Source organism: Benincasa hispida, chromosome 6, assembly GCF_009727055.1.
Source record: "Benincasa hispida cultivar B227 chromosome 6, ASM972705v1, whole genome shotgun sequence".
Classification (NCBI taxonomy): Eukaryota; Viridiplantae; Streptophyta; class Magnoliopsida; order Cucurbitales; family Cucurbitaceae; genus Benincasa; species Benincasa hispida.
The window spans coordinates 32,982,558-32,994,623 of NC_052354.1; the positions used below are offsets into that span (position 1 = coordinate 32,982,558).

Consider the following 12,066-nt stretch of genomic DNA (forward strand, 5'->3'; position numbering starts at 1 on the left):
TTTCAAGAAGCCTCTATGGTCTATTTATGTTGGGTTGTATGTCCTAAAACTCGTAGTTTGTAAACTTTGAACATATTCTATTTTGACAATAAAATTGTTATTGAGATTTATTCAATAAAATGGTATTGAATATGAATTGTACCTTTTAACCATAAATCCAATAAACTAAAAAACTTTGGTTAGAGCATGAATACTTGAACTTCATGTGGAGACATAAAAGTGGATCAAGTTTAAGTATATAGCCAAAATGGTCTATAGTATTGGGATAAGGTTGGGTACCTTAACCTGGGGATATTATGGATGCGACTCACTTTGTATTTGATACAAACGATGTGATCCTGAATTGTTCATGTGGAGACATGCGAGTGGAGGCATCCTATACAATGAGTTTGCATAAGATCGGACCACGAAATAGTCACTTTTACTTTATAATATCGTTTACTAATAAGACTGACTATTTAAATTCGATGACCTAAGTAACTTGATCTTAATCATGAGCTAACTATGAACTCCTGTTTATTCGGGATTATCCTTTAATTTGCATGGGTGAGAGTGGTTCAGCATCGCCGACACAATATACCTTCTGTTTTAGGGGTTAGACCGAGTAGATAGTTGGGGACATAGTTTTGCAAGATGGAATTCATTCCTACCCAATTCTAGGGATAGTAGATAGGTTGTTCTCTTAAGTGCTGACTCCGAGTCTTTAACGAGGAGCCCCACCCTCTCATTAGCTCAAGAGTGACTTAGTTTGGTGGTTGGACCACAAACCAATTGTTCATTAGAGAATCGGTGGGATTTAAGAAGCAAGATGTATTTATAGGGGTAAAAATGTAATTTTGACCCAACTGTAATTATGAACAACCTGTGAAGGATCAACTTATTAATCACAATTAAATCAAGTGGACAAAAATAGATCTACAGTGAGGAGTGTAGTTACTGGCCTTTAGTGGAGTTTTCTAGTAGTTAATGAATGTTGGTTAATTAGGTTAAAAAGTTTAGCCATTTAATCTGTGATGGTTGGAGCTCATGATTTGTAACTCCATTAGGTCTCTCTGCTAGCTGATATCGGACTAAACCTTAGAATAGTGTGATGAGAATTTGAAATGTTCAAATTTAGTTAGGGAATTATAAGTTAATTATATGCAATATAATTGATGTATTTATTTAGTTTAATTGTTGAATTAAACAAATTGAAGAATTGGAAATATTTAAATATGATTGAAATATTATATACATGAATAGGGATTCATGTTCGAAATTGGTGTTGGTTATTAATTTAATATTTGATACTAAATTAATTTTATTAATTAAAGTGTTTAATTAATTATTTAAAACTAATTATTAAAATTATTTTTACTTAAAATTATTTTTAAAAAATAAATTTTATTTAAACTTAATTATTTGAATCAATTTTATTTAAAATTAAAATTCTTTTTTAATTTGAATTTGTGAAATTCAAATTTTAAATGAAAATTAACTAAGTGGAAAGTTCTCAACCTTCTCCACTTTGTTTAAACACCTAATTTCCCACTAATTGCATGAAATATTTGGTGTCAACTCTAGATGAAATGTGATTGCATGAGTTCCCTCTTTAAAATGGAAGAAAAATTAATGGTAAAAGGTTCATGCAATTTCATTATTTGAAGAAGAATTGTTCTCTCAAATATTGTACCCCAAAACACTCTCAAGCTCAAACTTCCCTTCTATTCTATCACAATTTGGATCCTACAATCTGTTCTAAAGTGAAGAATAGCATAAAAGACTCTAGCAGTGGTCCACGAACTGTTCATGATCACATTCAAACAAAAGATCGGTTCAATTTGGAGTTTTTACAAAGGTTATATCTCTAACCCTAATATTAAAGTTATGTGCCTGCATGTTTTAATTCTAAAATTAATGTAGTTAGAGTGCCTAGAATCCTGATTGTTTTCGCATATACGTTATATACTCTTACAAATTTATAAGCTCTCATACCTTAATCCTCTTAGGATTAGGTTTCGGAATCTATCTAGGCGGCTCTTTTAGGATTTTTGGATCGAGTGGATCTAATAGGATAATTTTTGGGTTGATTTGCCGCTGAGGCTAAGGAGCTCAAAATGGGGTCCTACCCATTCCTTTCTCTTTCATTGGTCCAAGTGTTGTGTATAGGATAGTTTATTGGTTGTTCACCACGTTCGCCTCGGTCTAGGTCGAGGGTGAGAGCTCGGAATGGGCTCTAGCCCATTCCTTCCTCTTTCATTGATCCAAGCTATACGAAAAGGATAATTCCTTGGCTGATTCACCAGGCTGGACATTGGCCTAGGCCGAGGTCGAGGAGCTCAGAATGGACTCGAGACCATTCCTTCCTCTTTTCCTAGACCTTCTTTTGGACCTTATATGTTGTTTTAGACTTTAGCAATCCTTCTTGAACTGATTTAATGCTCGTCGAGCTTCTTAGGACAATTTTTCCCTTTGGTCCAAAATTTCATAAAATTGTAATTTAAAGTGGACTAGTGCAAGCACACACAAACTTAATGGTATTCCGAGTATTATATCCCATGAGACTAAAGGCAATTCAATTTTTCTTTAAACAATATTAATAATGCAAATTGATGGTAACTTAGTAAAAAATAGAAGAGATTTGGTATTGTGCAAAGTATTAAATAAATAGTAAATGACAGCAGAGATTTACAGTCAAGTTTCAAGCAACAAACTTTATTCCTTGAGCTATACGCTTGCATCATGTCGATAGTGATCCAATATAGACAAAAAACTTCTCCTATTCAACCTTGTTTGCGTAAGTACCTTTAGGATCCTAGGAACTAGTCCTATATTTCTGTAGTTAGCTAAATCTTAGATCATTTCACACAATTTCTAAGTCTTATAGTGTACCTAATGTCTAAAGCTACATGACAAACCTATGTTTAGGCTTTTAGTCCCCATACATATTCCTTCGTGAATTCTATTTTTATTTTAACCTTATCAACATTAAGACTCCACTAACATTGTAAATTAAGTGGCAAATTCAACTTAACAAGATAACAATAAACTCAATAAAGAAAATGTAAGGTCAACACAACATGATGAATTAGTATTGGCTCAAACCATAAAGTCTTAGGGTATCACATGACTCAATCCCCTTAAAAATTTAGCTCATATCTAAAAAAGAATGAAATAATTTATTTGATTTAAAAACCATGAGTTACAATGTCAAATTTTCAATGAGATGAAAATAAAGAAATGAGAAATAACAAAGAAAAAACTAAATAAATGCTAGAAATTTAGCATATTAAGCTGAGGCCAAGGAGTTCAACATAGGTTCCTTGACCTCCTCTTGGATATATGTGTTGTTTTAGGCTCTATCTATCATTCCTGAATTGATTTAATATTCGTCAAATTTTTTGAGATAATTTTGCCTTTGGTCCAAAATTACCTATGACATCTTTAAATTCGTGGTTGGAAAAAAACTATGGTGAGGTTTTGGTGAATAAACAATTGAGGCGGAAAATTAAAGGAAGTATTAATTGGAAGAACTATATGTACATGTATTTAAATCTTAGTCTATTTGACTTAATTAGGAAATTTTCTAGTATTGCAATAATATGGAAAGTACTTTCATTAGTTTGTGGTAATGTCAATATCACCTTAAAAATAATGAGGGATGCACCAACAATAGAAAATTATTTAATAAAAGCAAAAAATATTTTAAAAAAGACAGTTAAATTCTCTTGTATTAATAGAAATTTTTTCAATTGGAAAACGATCGACAATGATATATCAAAATTATTTGGGAAATGTGTGATGACAAAATCTTGATGGTTAATGCTTTGAATCCTCCATATATAGGAGGAAGCTTGTTGCAAAGGATAAGGGATGGGGTTATGCTATAGAAGAGTTGTGCTCTTGTAGGTTAATAACATTCTTCCATATATACTTGAGTGCAAGAGTGGAAAAAAATATATATGAAAGAATGAAACTTAAAATAACTGAAAAATGATTTATTGTATTAAAGATGAGAATTAAATATTTAGCTATTTTCAAAAGTATAAATTTCTGTTGAGATTGATTTTTATCTCAACATGAGATTAAAAAATAATGTAATTCAATCCAAGAAGAGAGAATTATGGGAAATATGTTGTAGGAAAATTAAGCAGTAATGGGGTCAAAAACAACCGTCGAGTGGTTGGCGATATGCAGACTGAATTGTCCTCCTTTCTCTGTGACATCAATCTTCTCTATCCCATTTGGAGGCTTCATTTCAAACTTTGAAACCAACTTGGCAACAATGAGTGCTAAGATTGGCATTGCTAAAACAATTCCAGGACAACTCCTCCTTCCAACTCCAAATGGTAAGAATCGATAATCCACTTTCCCTGCAGCAACGGCCTCTATTCCACTTTCTTCTTCAAAGAACCTTTCTGGCCTAAACTCCTCTGGATTTTTCCACCACTCGGGGTTGTTTGCTAACCACCAAGCATTCACAACCACCTTGGATTCCTTTGGAATGGTGTACCCTCCAAGCTTTGCCTCTTCCAAGTTCATATGTGGCACCAACAATGGTATTGGAGTGTGCAACCTAAGTGTTTCTTTGATTGTTGCTTGTAAGTATGGCAGTTCATGAAGGTTAGATTCCATCACTTCCTTTCCTTTTAGGACGTTAGCAATCTCCTCTCGAATCTTGTGTTGGATTTCCGGATGATTCACCAACTCAGCTATCGCCCATTCCATCGACCAAAGTGTTGTTTCTATAGCGGCCACATTGATGTTCTCCACAATGTAAATCACATTCTCTTCACTAATTTCACCTTTCAGTTGAGCATCTATGATATGATCCATGGCACAACTTATCTTGTGCTTATCTCCATTGGCAGCCATTATCTTCCTGTTAGACATTAATAAAATCAATCACATTAGTCAATTACACTTCAGCTTGAAATAACAAAAGTGGTCATAATGTAATAGACAACTCTAATACCTTCGTTCCTGAACGTAGTTTTTGTTGAAGAAATCCAATCTCCTACTCTGTAAATCCCTACACTTGTTCAAGTAACCTCGCAAGAAGGGTCTGAGCAATGGAATGAAATCTCCATAGTTGTACTCAAAGCTTTGTGCCAACCGACTTCTTTCTGAGTTGAATCGAGTTGCTTCAATGAACAAAGGATCGTCTTGGGACTCAAACTTTGCATCAAACATCATTCTATACATGATATTGTACAACATCAATTGCAAACGCTTTCTAATAACTATCCCTTCTGATTGAAACTTCTTGTTATTCTTAAGGTCACGAACCACAGAGTCCATCTCATCCTCCCACATGCCACTGTAATTGTGCACAACTTTGTTCGTAAAAAACGGTAAAGTCATGATTCTTCGCATCTTACGCCAATGGTCTCCATAAACCGTAAACACCATATCTTGACCATTTCCAGTGAAGATATCAAACACGACATTTCGAGGGCGAGAGCCAAACTCAACACTTTGAGCATGCAGAACTTGGCTAGCAAGCTCGGCATCAGAGACGACAACGAGGTTCTTGGAACCGAGCTTCAAGAGGAATATGGAGCCAAATTTGTTGCACAAGGAAGCAAGAAGGCGATGGTTGAGATCATTGCCAACTTGGAGCCAATTGCCAAAGATGGGAATGGAGAGAGGGCCAGGAGGAAGCTTGGAGGAGAAGGCCATGGAAGAGATGATATACGTAAGGAGAGGAACAAGGAAGATGGTTACTCCAAAAGCAAGTGGAGACATGGGGAATATGAACTTAGTAACAAGAGAAACAACAAGCATTGAAAAGAGAGAAACGAAGGCATTGGAAGCCATATCTAAATAGAGAAAGATCCAAAGAGAAGCTATTGAGGGATTGAAAGAGGGGGAAATGGTTTATATAGATATGGTTTTGGGGGTAGGAGGCAAATCTATGTGCTTTTTGATAAGAGACTTGGTTGATGAATGGAGTTTGATAAGAGACTATATATAGAAGAAGCCGTTTGAGGTTGGTGGGAGATTAGGTAAAAGCACTTACAAGAGAACTTAAATTATATTTCTTTGTCAACTTTGATCATCTCCAACATGCTTTTCATTATAATATTCGAGAGAAGGAGAGAGGGAAGAACTTTCCTTGACCGTTGTGTGTGAGAGAGAGAGAGGGGTCAAAGCGTTCATGCATTGGTTTTCAAAGCAAAAAAGGGTCTGGTCAAAAATCAACTCCCTATATTTCTTTAGGGTTTGGTTACAATTTTATATGTGGGGTGAGATCTATATTATAAACTAGTATCTTGTTTATACTAATACAAAAATAAATTGCAACATATAAAAACCTTATTGTATACTTAGAACATGTATTAATTTTATTAATCTCGTTTTTAATAAATACAATCTGATTTAGTTTATTATAATATTAAATAAATTGAAGTACACCAACAATCGTTTGTACGTGGTAAAAATTATTATATTAATTAAGGTCAAATGGTATGAAAAACTAGGGGCGAATTAACCTTAGACCCAAGGAGTTTAAGTTCTCCTCAACTTCAATAGGATTCTTTTCAAACATCTATGTACGTGATTTTTTTAAAAAATTATTTTTTATTTTTGTTCGACTATTATATTGACCATGGTAAGACATTTAAATGTAACTTTTAATTTATGTGCATTAAGTCTGAAATTTTTAATTTTGTTTCAAGTATATTTATGAATTTTCAACTTTGTATTTGATAAAATACTAGATTATTAACTATTAGATATTTAAATTTCATTACACAAAAATTCAATCTTTTATCTAATAGATAAATTAATTTATTTAAGAAAAAAATTGCATATTTGAACAATGTATATAACATGAAATTGAAATTAAATTTTACGGTTTATTAGACATTTTTAAATTTCAAGGATCTATAAGACACAAAAATCGAAAATTCATGAATCAAGTAAATGTTTGAATTGACTTTCTAAGTGTTTATTAAAAAAAAATTACACTTAGAAAGTAAATCAAAACACACCTTAAATTTGTAATTTAAATTTTTAGACTCATTTTAATATTTTTGCAAAGCTTTAAACTAACTTCTCCAAACAAAAATTATTGATCCGAAAAATGATATTTAATGAAGATGTACAAAAAAGTTTATTTAAGAATCAATTGGGACGTTTATATAATTAAATTGATGTAACGACAAGGACGTTTACTTTAGTTTAGAATTGGATGGGTTGTTGAGCCGACAGATCGAAAAAACTGTGGGCAGCGAAGTGGGGCCCATTTAGAACTGCCAAAACCATTGATGGAGATGTTTTAATGGGCCGGATCCACGTGCAGATCCGGCCCAAACCAATTGACCCGACATTCGAGTTAAACAGTTTGTCGGGTCAATTTCGACATCGGGATGCACAACTCACCATAATTTGAGAATCCTCGTAGCACTAAACAAAGTTATTAATAGCTCAAAAGTTTCTAATAAATATTCGATTAATAATTGATAATTAGACATAAATTAAATTTTATTTATAATAATATCTTATATTTTTAAATTTATGTTTAATAGATCCGTGATTTTTAAAAATATATAAATATGGTTAAACACCTATTTGAGACGACAATGACAATAACAAGAAAAAAAAAGTAATTTAAAAAAAACAAAATTAAAAATGTTCAAACTTAAAATGAGAGATCATTAACAAAAGTCTCCCCACAAAGCCAAGGGTGAATCATTTTTAAAACATAGAATATGATTTTAAATATTATATTCATAAAAAATATTTTTGGAGGGAAGAAAACATTGCATTTGAAAGTTTGGTATTGTTAGGCATGGACTGCTTAAGTTATTAGAGTTATATCATATCATATCATATCTTATCATATTACCCATAATTCATACATTTTATACCACTAATGAAACAATTATCATACAAACCATCTTATTTGTAATACTTCTTTCTCACAGATATTCATTCCTACAAAGTCTTTACTACCACCAGTTTATTTGATACACTTTACTTTATCAATCAGCTATACTTTTATTTTTATTTTCCATGTGATTACCTAAGCTGCAACCACACCTGAAGCCAAGGCAGGGGGACCAGCCACGGAGCAAGGCGATGCCGAGTAATCCTTCATGACCTTCGATCCACATTTGTCCCTGCAATCGTCGCCTCTGATGTGTTTGTCGCGACACTCAACGCTGCAAAATGCCTTTTCCCCTCTGCATGAATGAAAACAGCAAAGTCATTCTCAAAGGAAAAAGAAGATTCCAAGTTCATGAGAATCTTGGATGAATGCCAACCAAATTGCTAAAGTTTCATATCCAATCACATGTCATCTCATTTCAACCACATGAAAGTACAGGACAAGAACCATCATTTAATACCAAGCTGCTGAAAAATATCTCAGTTAAATCATCACCACCGGTCACGACGTTACATTTACACGGTGATGGTTCAATTAACAAAAGTCAACTGCTATGCAGGATTCAGATCTTTCTACTCCAATTACCAGTATCAATATCATCATAATAACAATTACAAAGTATTTCTGAAAGTCCAACGAGTTTCACAACCATAAGATGAGGAAGATTTTCTCTATAATAAGCCTGATAATTGAAAAGCATAGAAGCCCAAATATGAAACAAACCCGTGCAAGTGACAATAAACAAAGAGGTAGCTTCAAAGTATTAGCCAAGAAAGAGCCAACAATATTGTCCCACGATTAAGTCATATACTATTCAAAGATTAGTATAATGTCCAGACAAGGGAATAATAGCTGTCTGCCGTTGTGTTTGTGTAGCTATAACTTAAAATTAACACTTAAGTTCTCATTAAGAAAGGAAAGAAACAGCTCTACTCTTTAGAGTTGAAGCTTAAAAGAGACAAAATATCTGAAGATGAAAACTAAACTCTTGTCTAACCAAGAATTACATCTGAGAGGCGATCAACATGAAGATAAACTAGTTGAGAATATAAATACATATATATTGTATTGAAAAAAAAATAGTTGAAAATGTTGTTAGATCGAGAGATTTCTCGCTTTGGGCTACCAGTTTGTTGGCCAAAGGTCTAAAGGAAGGGTAATTCATTTTGATCTGCATCGTATCGATAACCATGTAATGGCTGCTTAAAGTGATCCAATTAACACAATTATCTTGGAGTATGTGTAAACTGACCTGAAAATTAATCTTACCCCATCAACTGCAAGTTCTTTATTTCTTATGAGAACAGAACACAGCTTTAAAATAACCATTTTAACTTAACAACTTACCAATACCAAGAAGATGAGAAGTTCTTCTTTATCATGTAAGCTATGTCATCTTTTATAAAACATCGTTGGATTGGAGTCCTTTCTTGAAGTTAGTTCCATGGACGTTTTTTGTATGTCCTAGTATATTTTTTCATTTCTCCCAACGATTGATCAATTTATTACCCAAAAAGGAAAAAAAATGAAACATCCAATAAGGTGAAATGCAGACATAAGAGAAGAATGGTCATATTTGTGCAGATAACAAAGTAATAAGGTGAAATTATGCCATGCCAAGCTGAAGAAACTTTTTGCCAATATTTGATGATAGAATAGATGAATAGAATCACTCAAGCGTCCATCAAGGTCATAAGTTCTAAGGGAGACAGTAACCAAACTTAATCATATCAATCTAGGAAAAAATACAATCATGCTGACAAATATCAAAAACAGGGGCCCGCTCCAAGCCCTTATCGAATCTAAAACAGATTGTGCAATTCAAAAAATGTTTCCACTTTGAAAAGAAAATCCTCGAAAAGATGGAAACAGATGATAAACTTCCAAAATCTGCAACGTGGAGTTCCAAAAGAGCGAATGAGCAAATCAATGAATCACTCATCCAAAAAACTTCACTGAGAAAACAAAACCATCCTTTCTACCTAAATCATCAATTAAACAACCAAGACAACATCAACGAAATCAAAGAATATCATGATTCAACAATATAAGATTCCATTCCAAGTTACCATGACTGAACAGTTTATAGGAATCAAACGAACTGGGTTTGAATTTTTCTTTCCCTCTATATAAAAAATACAAAAACTAATAAGAGTTGATCAAATTGCTTTGCAAATCAGGCAACCAACTAAAACTAAAACCAAGACAAAGGAGAAAAGGGAATAGAACTGAAATTTACCTGTACATAAAGATGTCAAGCCCATGAAGATGCTTGCCGCAGAGATAGCAAGAGCTCAAAAATTCAGCAGCACAAAACCCTCTCTCCGCTACACCAAAACTCATGGGGGAAGTGGAAAAAACCCCAGATCTCACAACATTCGAAGAGTGGCCATTGACCAATTCGAGCTCACCATTAAAGTAAATACGCTTATCAAACAAACGATTACCAAAATGCGAAGTTACGCAAGTGTAACTTTCAGAAAGTTCATCAACGACCTCAGGTAGTACTTCCTTTTCTAGGCTAAAACCACCTCTGAAATTAGCCGCTGGTTTAGCAGAAGAAACGATAGGAATCGAGCAAGACCTAGGAGAAACAACTTTCGAAGACACAAAAGCTTCATGAATTTTGTCGGAATCAGTCATGGCAGCCACTATACCCAACCCAACAACACCCTTTTCGAAATCACGAGGGGATTTCGTTTTATCAGAAGAGAATGAACCAGACAAAGCGGTGAAGAGTGAAATCCCGATGGTGGGTTTTCTTTTTCCGATGAAATTCTCCATTTCTGAAACGAAATTTGATTCAATTCCTCTGTTTTCTTCACTCCAACCCTGAAAATCTTCACAAGAATCAGGTGGATTACAGAGGTGATATCGTCAAACAAGAGAACAAGCTATGGAGGAAGAGAATTGACTCTCGTGAAGTGTAAATGACATTCGGAATCGAGTAAATTGGAAGAATTAGAGCACAGATTGTCAGAAAGAGAGAGAGAAATGGAAAAAACTCCTCCGGAAAATCCTCTGATAATAAGATCCCCGAGGAGTGCGAAAGAAGCAGTAGCACAGAAAGTTTCTTCAAACCCACTAAATTGAAACTTGAAAGATGGGTTGCAGAAACCAAAAAAGCTTCAAAGAGAAAGGAGGGAGGGAGAGAGAAAGAGAGAGAGAGGAACTTTGAGCCCTCTCTGGTCTCTTCTGTAGGCTATGGGTTAGGAGCAGAGGAATATAAACAGTTGAACACAATAATTATTCTCTTCAACAGTCTGCAATAATTTCTGGACTGTCACTTTCTGCTCTTTCCTCCTTTTTTTTTTTTTTTCTTTTTCATTTCTGTTTTTCCTTTAACTTTATTTTAGTTCTTCACTCTCAAAAATATATATAAAGATTTGGGTTGTAAACTTTGTATTGCCCGTGTGAGGCATCGACTAGAAGTTAGCAGAGTGGATTATTATAGTTCATCTCATATTTGAAACACCAAATATAATGGCGGTGTGTATTAAATATTATTTCAAAACTTTTTTTACTATTTTTCCTTCTTTCTTTTCTTTTTTGTTATCGAGTCTACTATTTTCTATCCAAACAAAAATAGTTTACACACCAAATACTTAACTAACTGATTATAACAACTACTTATTTACTTATTATAATAATCAATTCAATGCCCAAATGCCCCTGTAATGGTTGTTGGAGTAATGTGTTTAAGTCTAATATATTGTCTAACATTTCTCTAGTCGATTATTTACTTATCTTTAACCGTTTCTATGAGTGAATGACTATTCGAACAAACTAAAAATCTCAAGAGGTCACTAAATTGCTCCAAGTTAAAGCACGATTCATTTAATTTATTATGGACATAAGCATAGCTAACTCGTTAAACCATTATACATTCTATTAAAATGTTAGAGGTTCTAATCTTATTCATATGTGAAATTATGAGGTGTGGAATTAAGTTTTTTACGATAAAAAATCTTCATTTAAATGACTAAATTTAATTTATATCGTGTGTGACATACATTCATAGATACATACATACATATAAGCAAGAAATGGGGAGAGTCTAGGATGAAGAGGAGAACTTGATTGGGGTGAGGATGAAAACTTTATTATTGAGTCTCACGTTGAAAAGATGATAAGACCTAACAAATTTTCAAACAATATGTGAACTACTTCTCTCACTGTCGATTTATGTTTGA

The 12,066-nt window shown here is 33.5% G+C and overlaps 2 protein-coding genes across 3 annotated transcripts; both read right to left on the reverse strand.

Moving 5' to 3' along the window:
* Positions 1 to 3,956: 3,956 nt before the first annotated feature.
* Positions 3,957 to 6,228, reverse strand: LOC120079601 (cytochrome P450 CYP73A100-like). Its single transcript, XM_039033830.1, has 2 exons — positions 4,955 to 6,228; positions 3,957 to 4,861 (listed from the first exon to the last, which is right to left on the reverse strand). The coding sequence occupies exons 1-2, from the start codon at positions 5,797 to 5,799 to the stop codon at positions 4,126 to 4,128; spliced, it is 1,581 nt and encodes a 526-aa protein (XP_038889758.1). The 5' UTR covers positions 5,800 to 6,228; the 3' UTR covers positions 3,957 to 4,125.
* A 1,591-nt stretch (positions 6,229 to 7,819) lies between these two features.
* LOC120079602 (FCS-Like Zinc finger 14-like) lies at positions 7,820 to 11,200 on the reverse strand. 2 transcript variants are annotated; one of them, XM_039033831.1, is made up of 2 exons: positions 10,113 to 11,189; positions 7,820 to 8,168 (listed from the first exon to the last, which is right to left on the reverse strand). In XM_039033831.1, the coding sequence occupies exons 1-2, from the start codon at positions 10,655 to 10,657 to the stop codon at positions 8,009 to 8,011; spliced, it is 705 nt and encodes a 234-aa protein (XP_038889759.1). In that variant the 5' UTR covers positions 10,658 to 11,189; the 3' UTR covers positions 7,820 to 8,008. The 2 variants fall into 2 exon arrangements, with proteins under 2 accessions (XP_038889759.1, XP_038889760.1); XM_039033832.1 differs by lacking the exon at positions 7,820 to 8,168 and adding an exon at positions 8,945 to 9,763 and having other exon boundaries at positions 10,113 to 11,200.
* Between the last annotated feature and the right edge of the window lie 866 nt (positions 11,201 to 12,066).

What these genes read in the sequence shown, in the direction of transcription:
- LOC120079601 (XM_039033830.1), bottom strand. Translation starts at nt 5,799, where the DNA reads ATGGCTTCCAATGCCTTCGTTTCTCTCTTTTCAATGCTTGTTGTTTCT. An exon ending in AACTACGTTCAGGAACGAAG is followed by an intron (nt 4,862 to 4,954) that starts GTATTAGAGTTG and finishes AATGTCTAACAG; the next exon opens with GAAGATAATGGCTGCCAATG.
- LOC120079602 (XM_039033831.1), bottom strand. Translation starts at nt 10,657, where the DNA reads ATGGAGAATTTCATCGGAAAAAGAAAACCCACCATCGGGATTTCACTC. An exon ending in CTTGACATCTTTATGTACAG is followed by an intron (nt 8,169 to 10,112) that starts GTAAATTTCAGT and finishes TCATTCATGCAG; the next exon opens with AGGGGAAAAGGCATTTTGCA.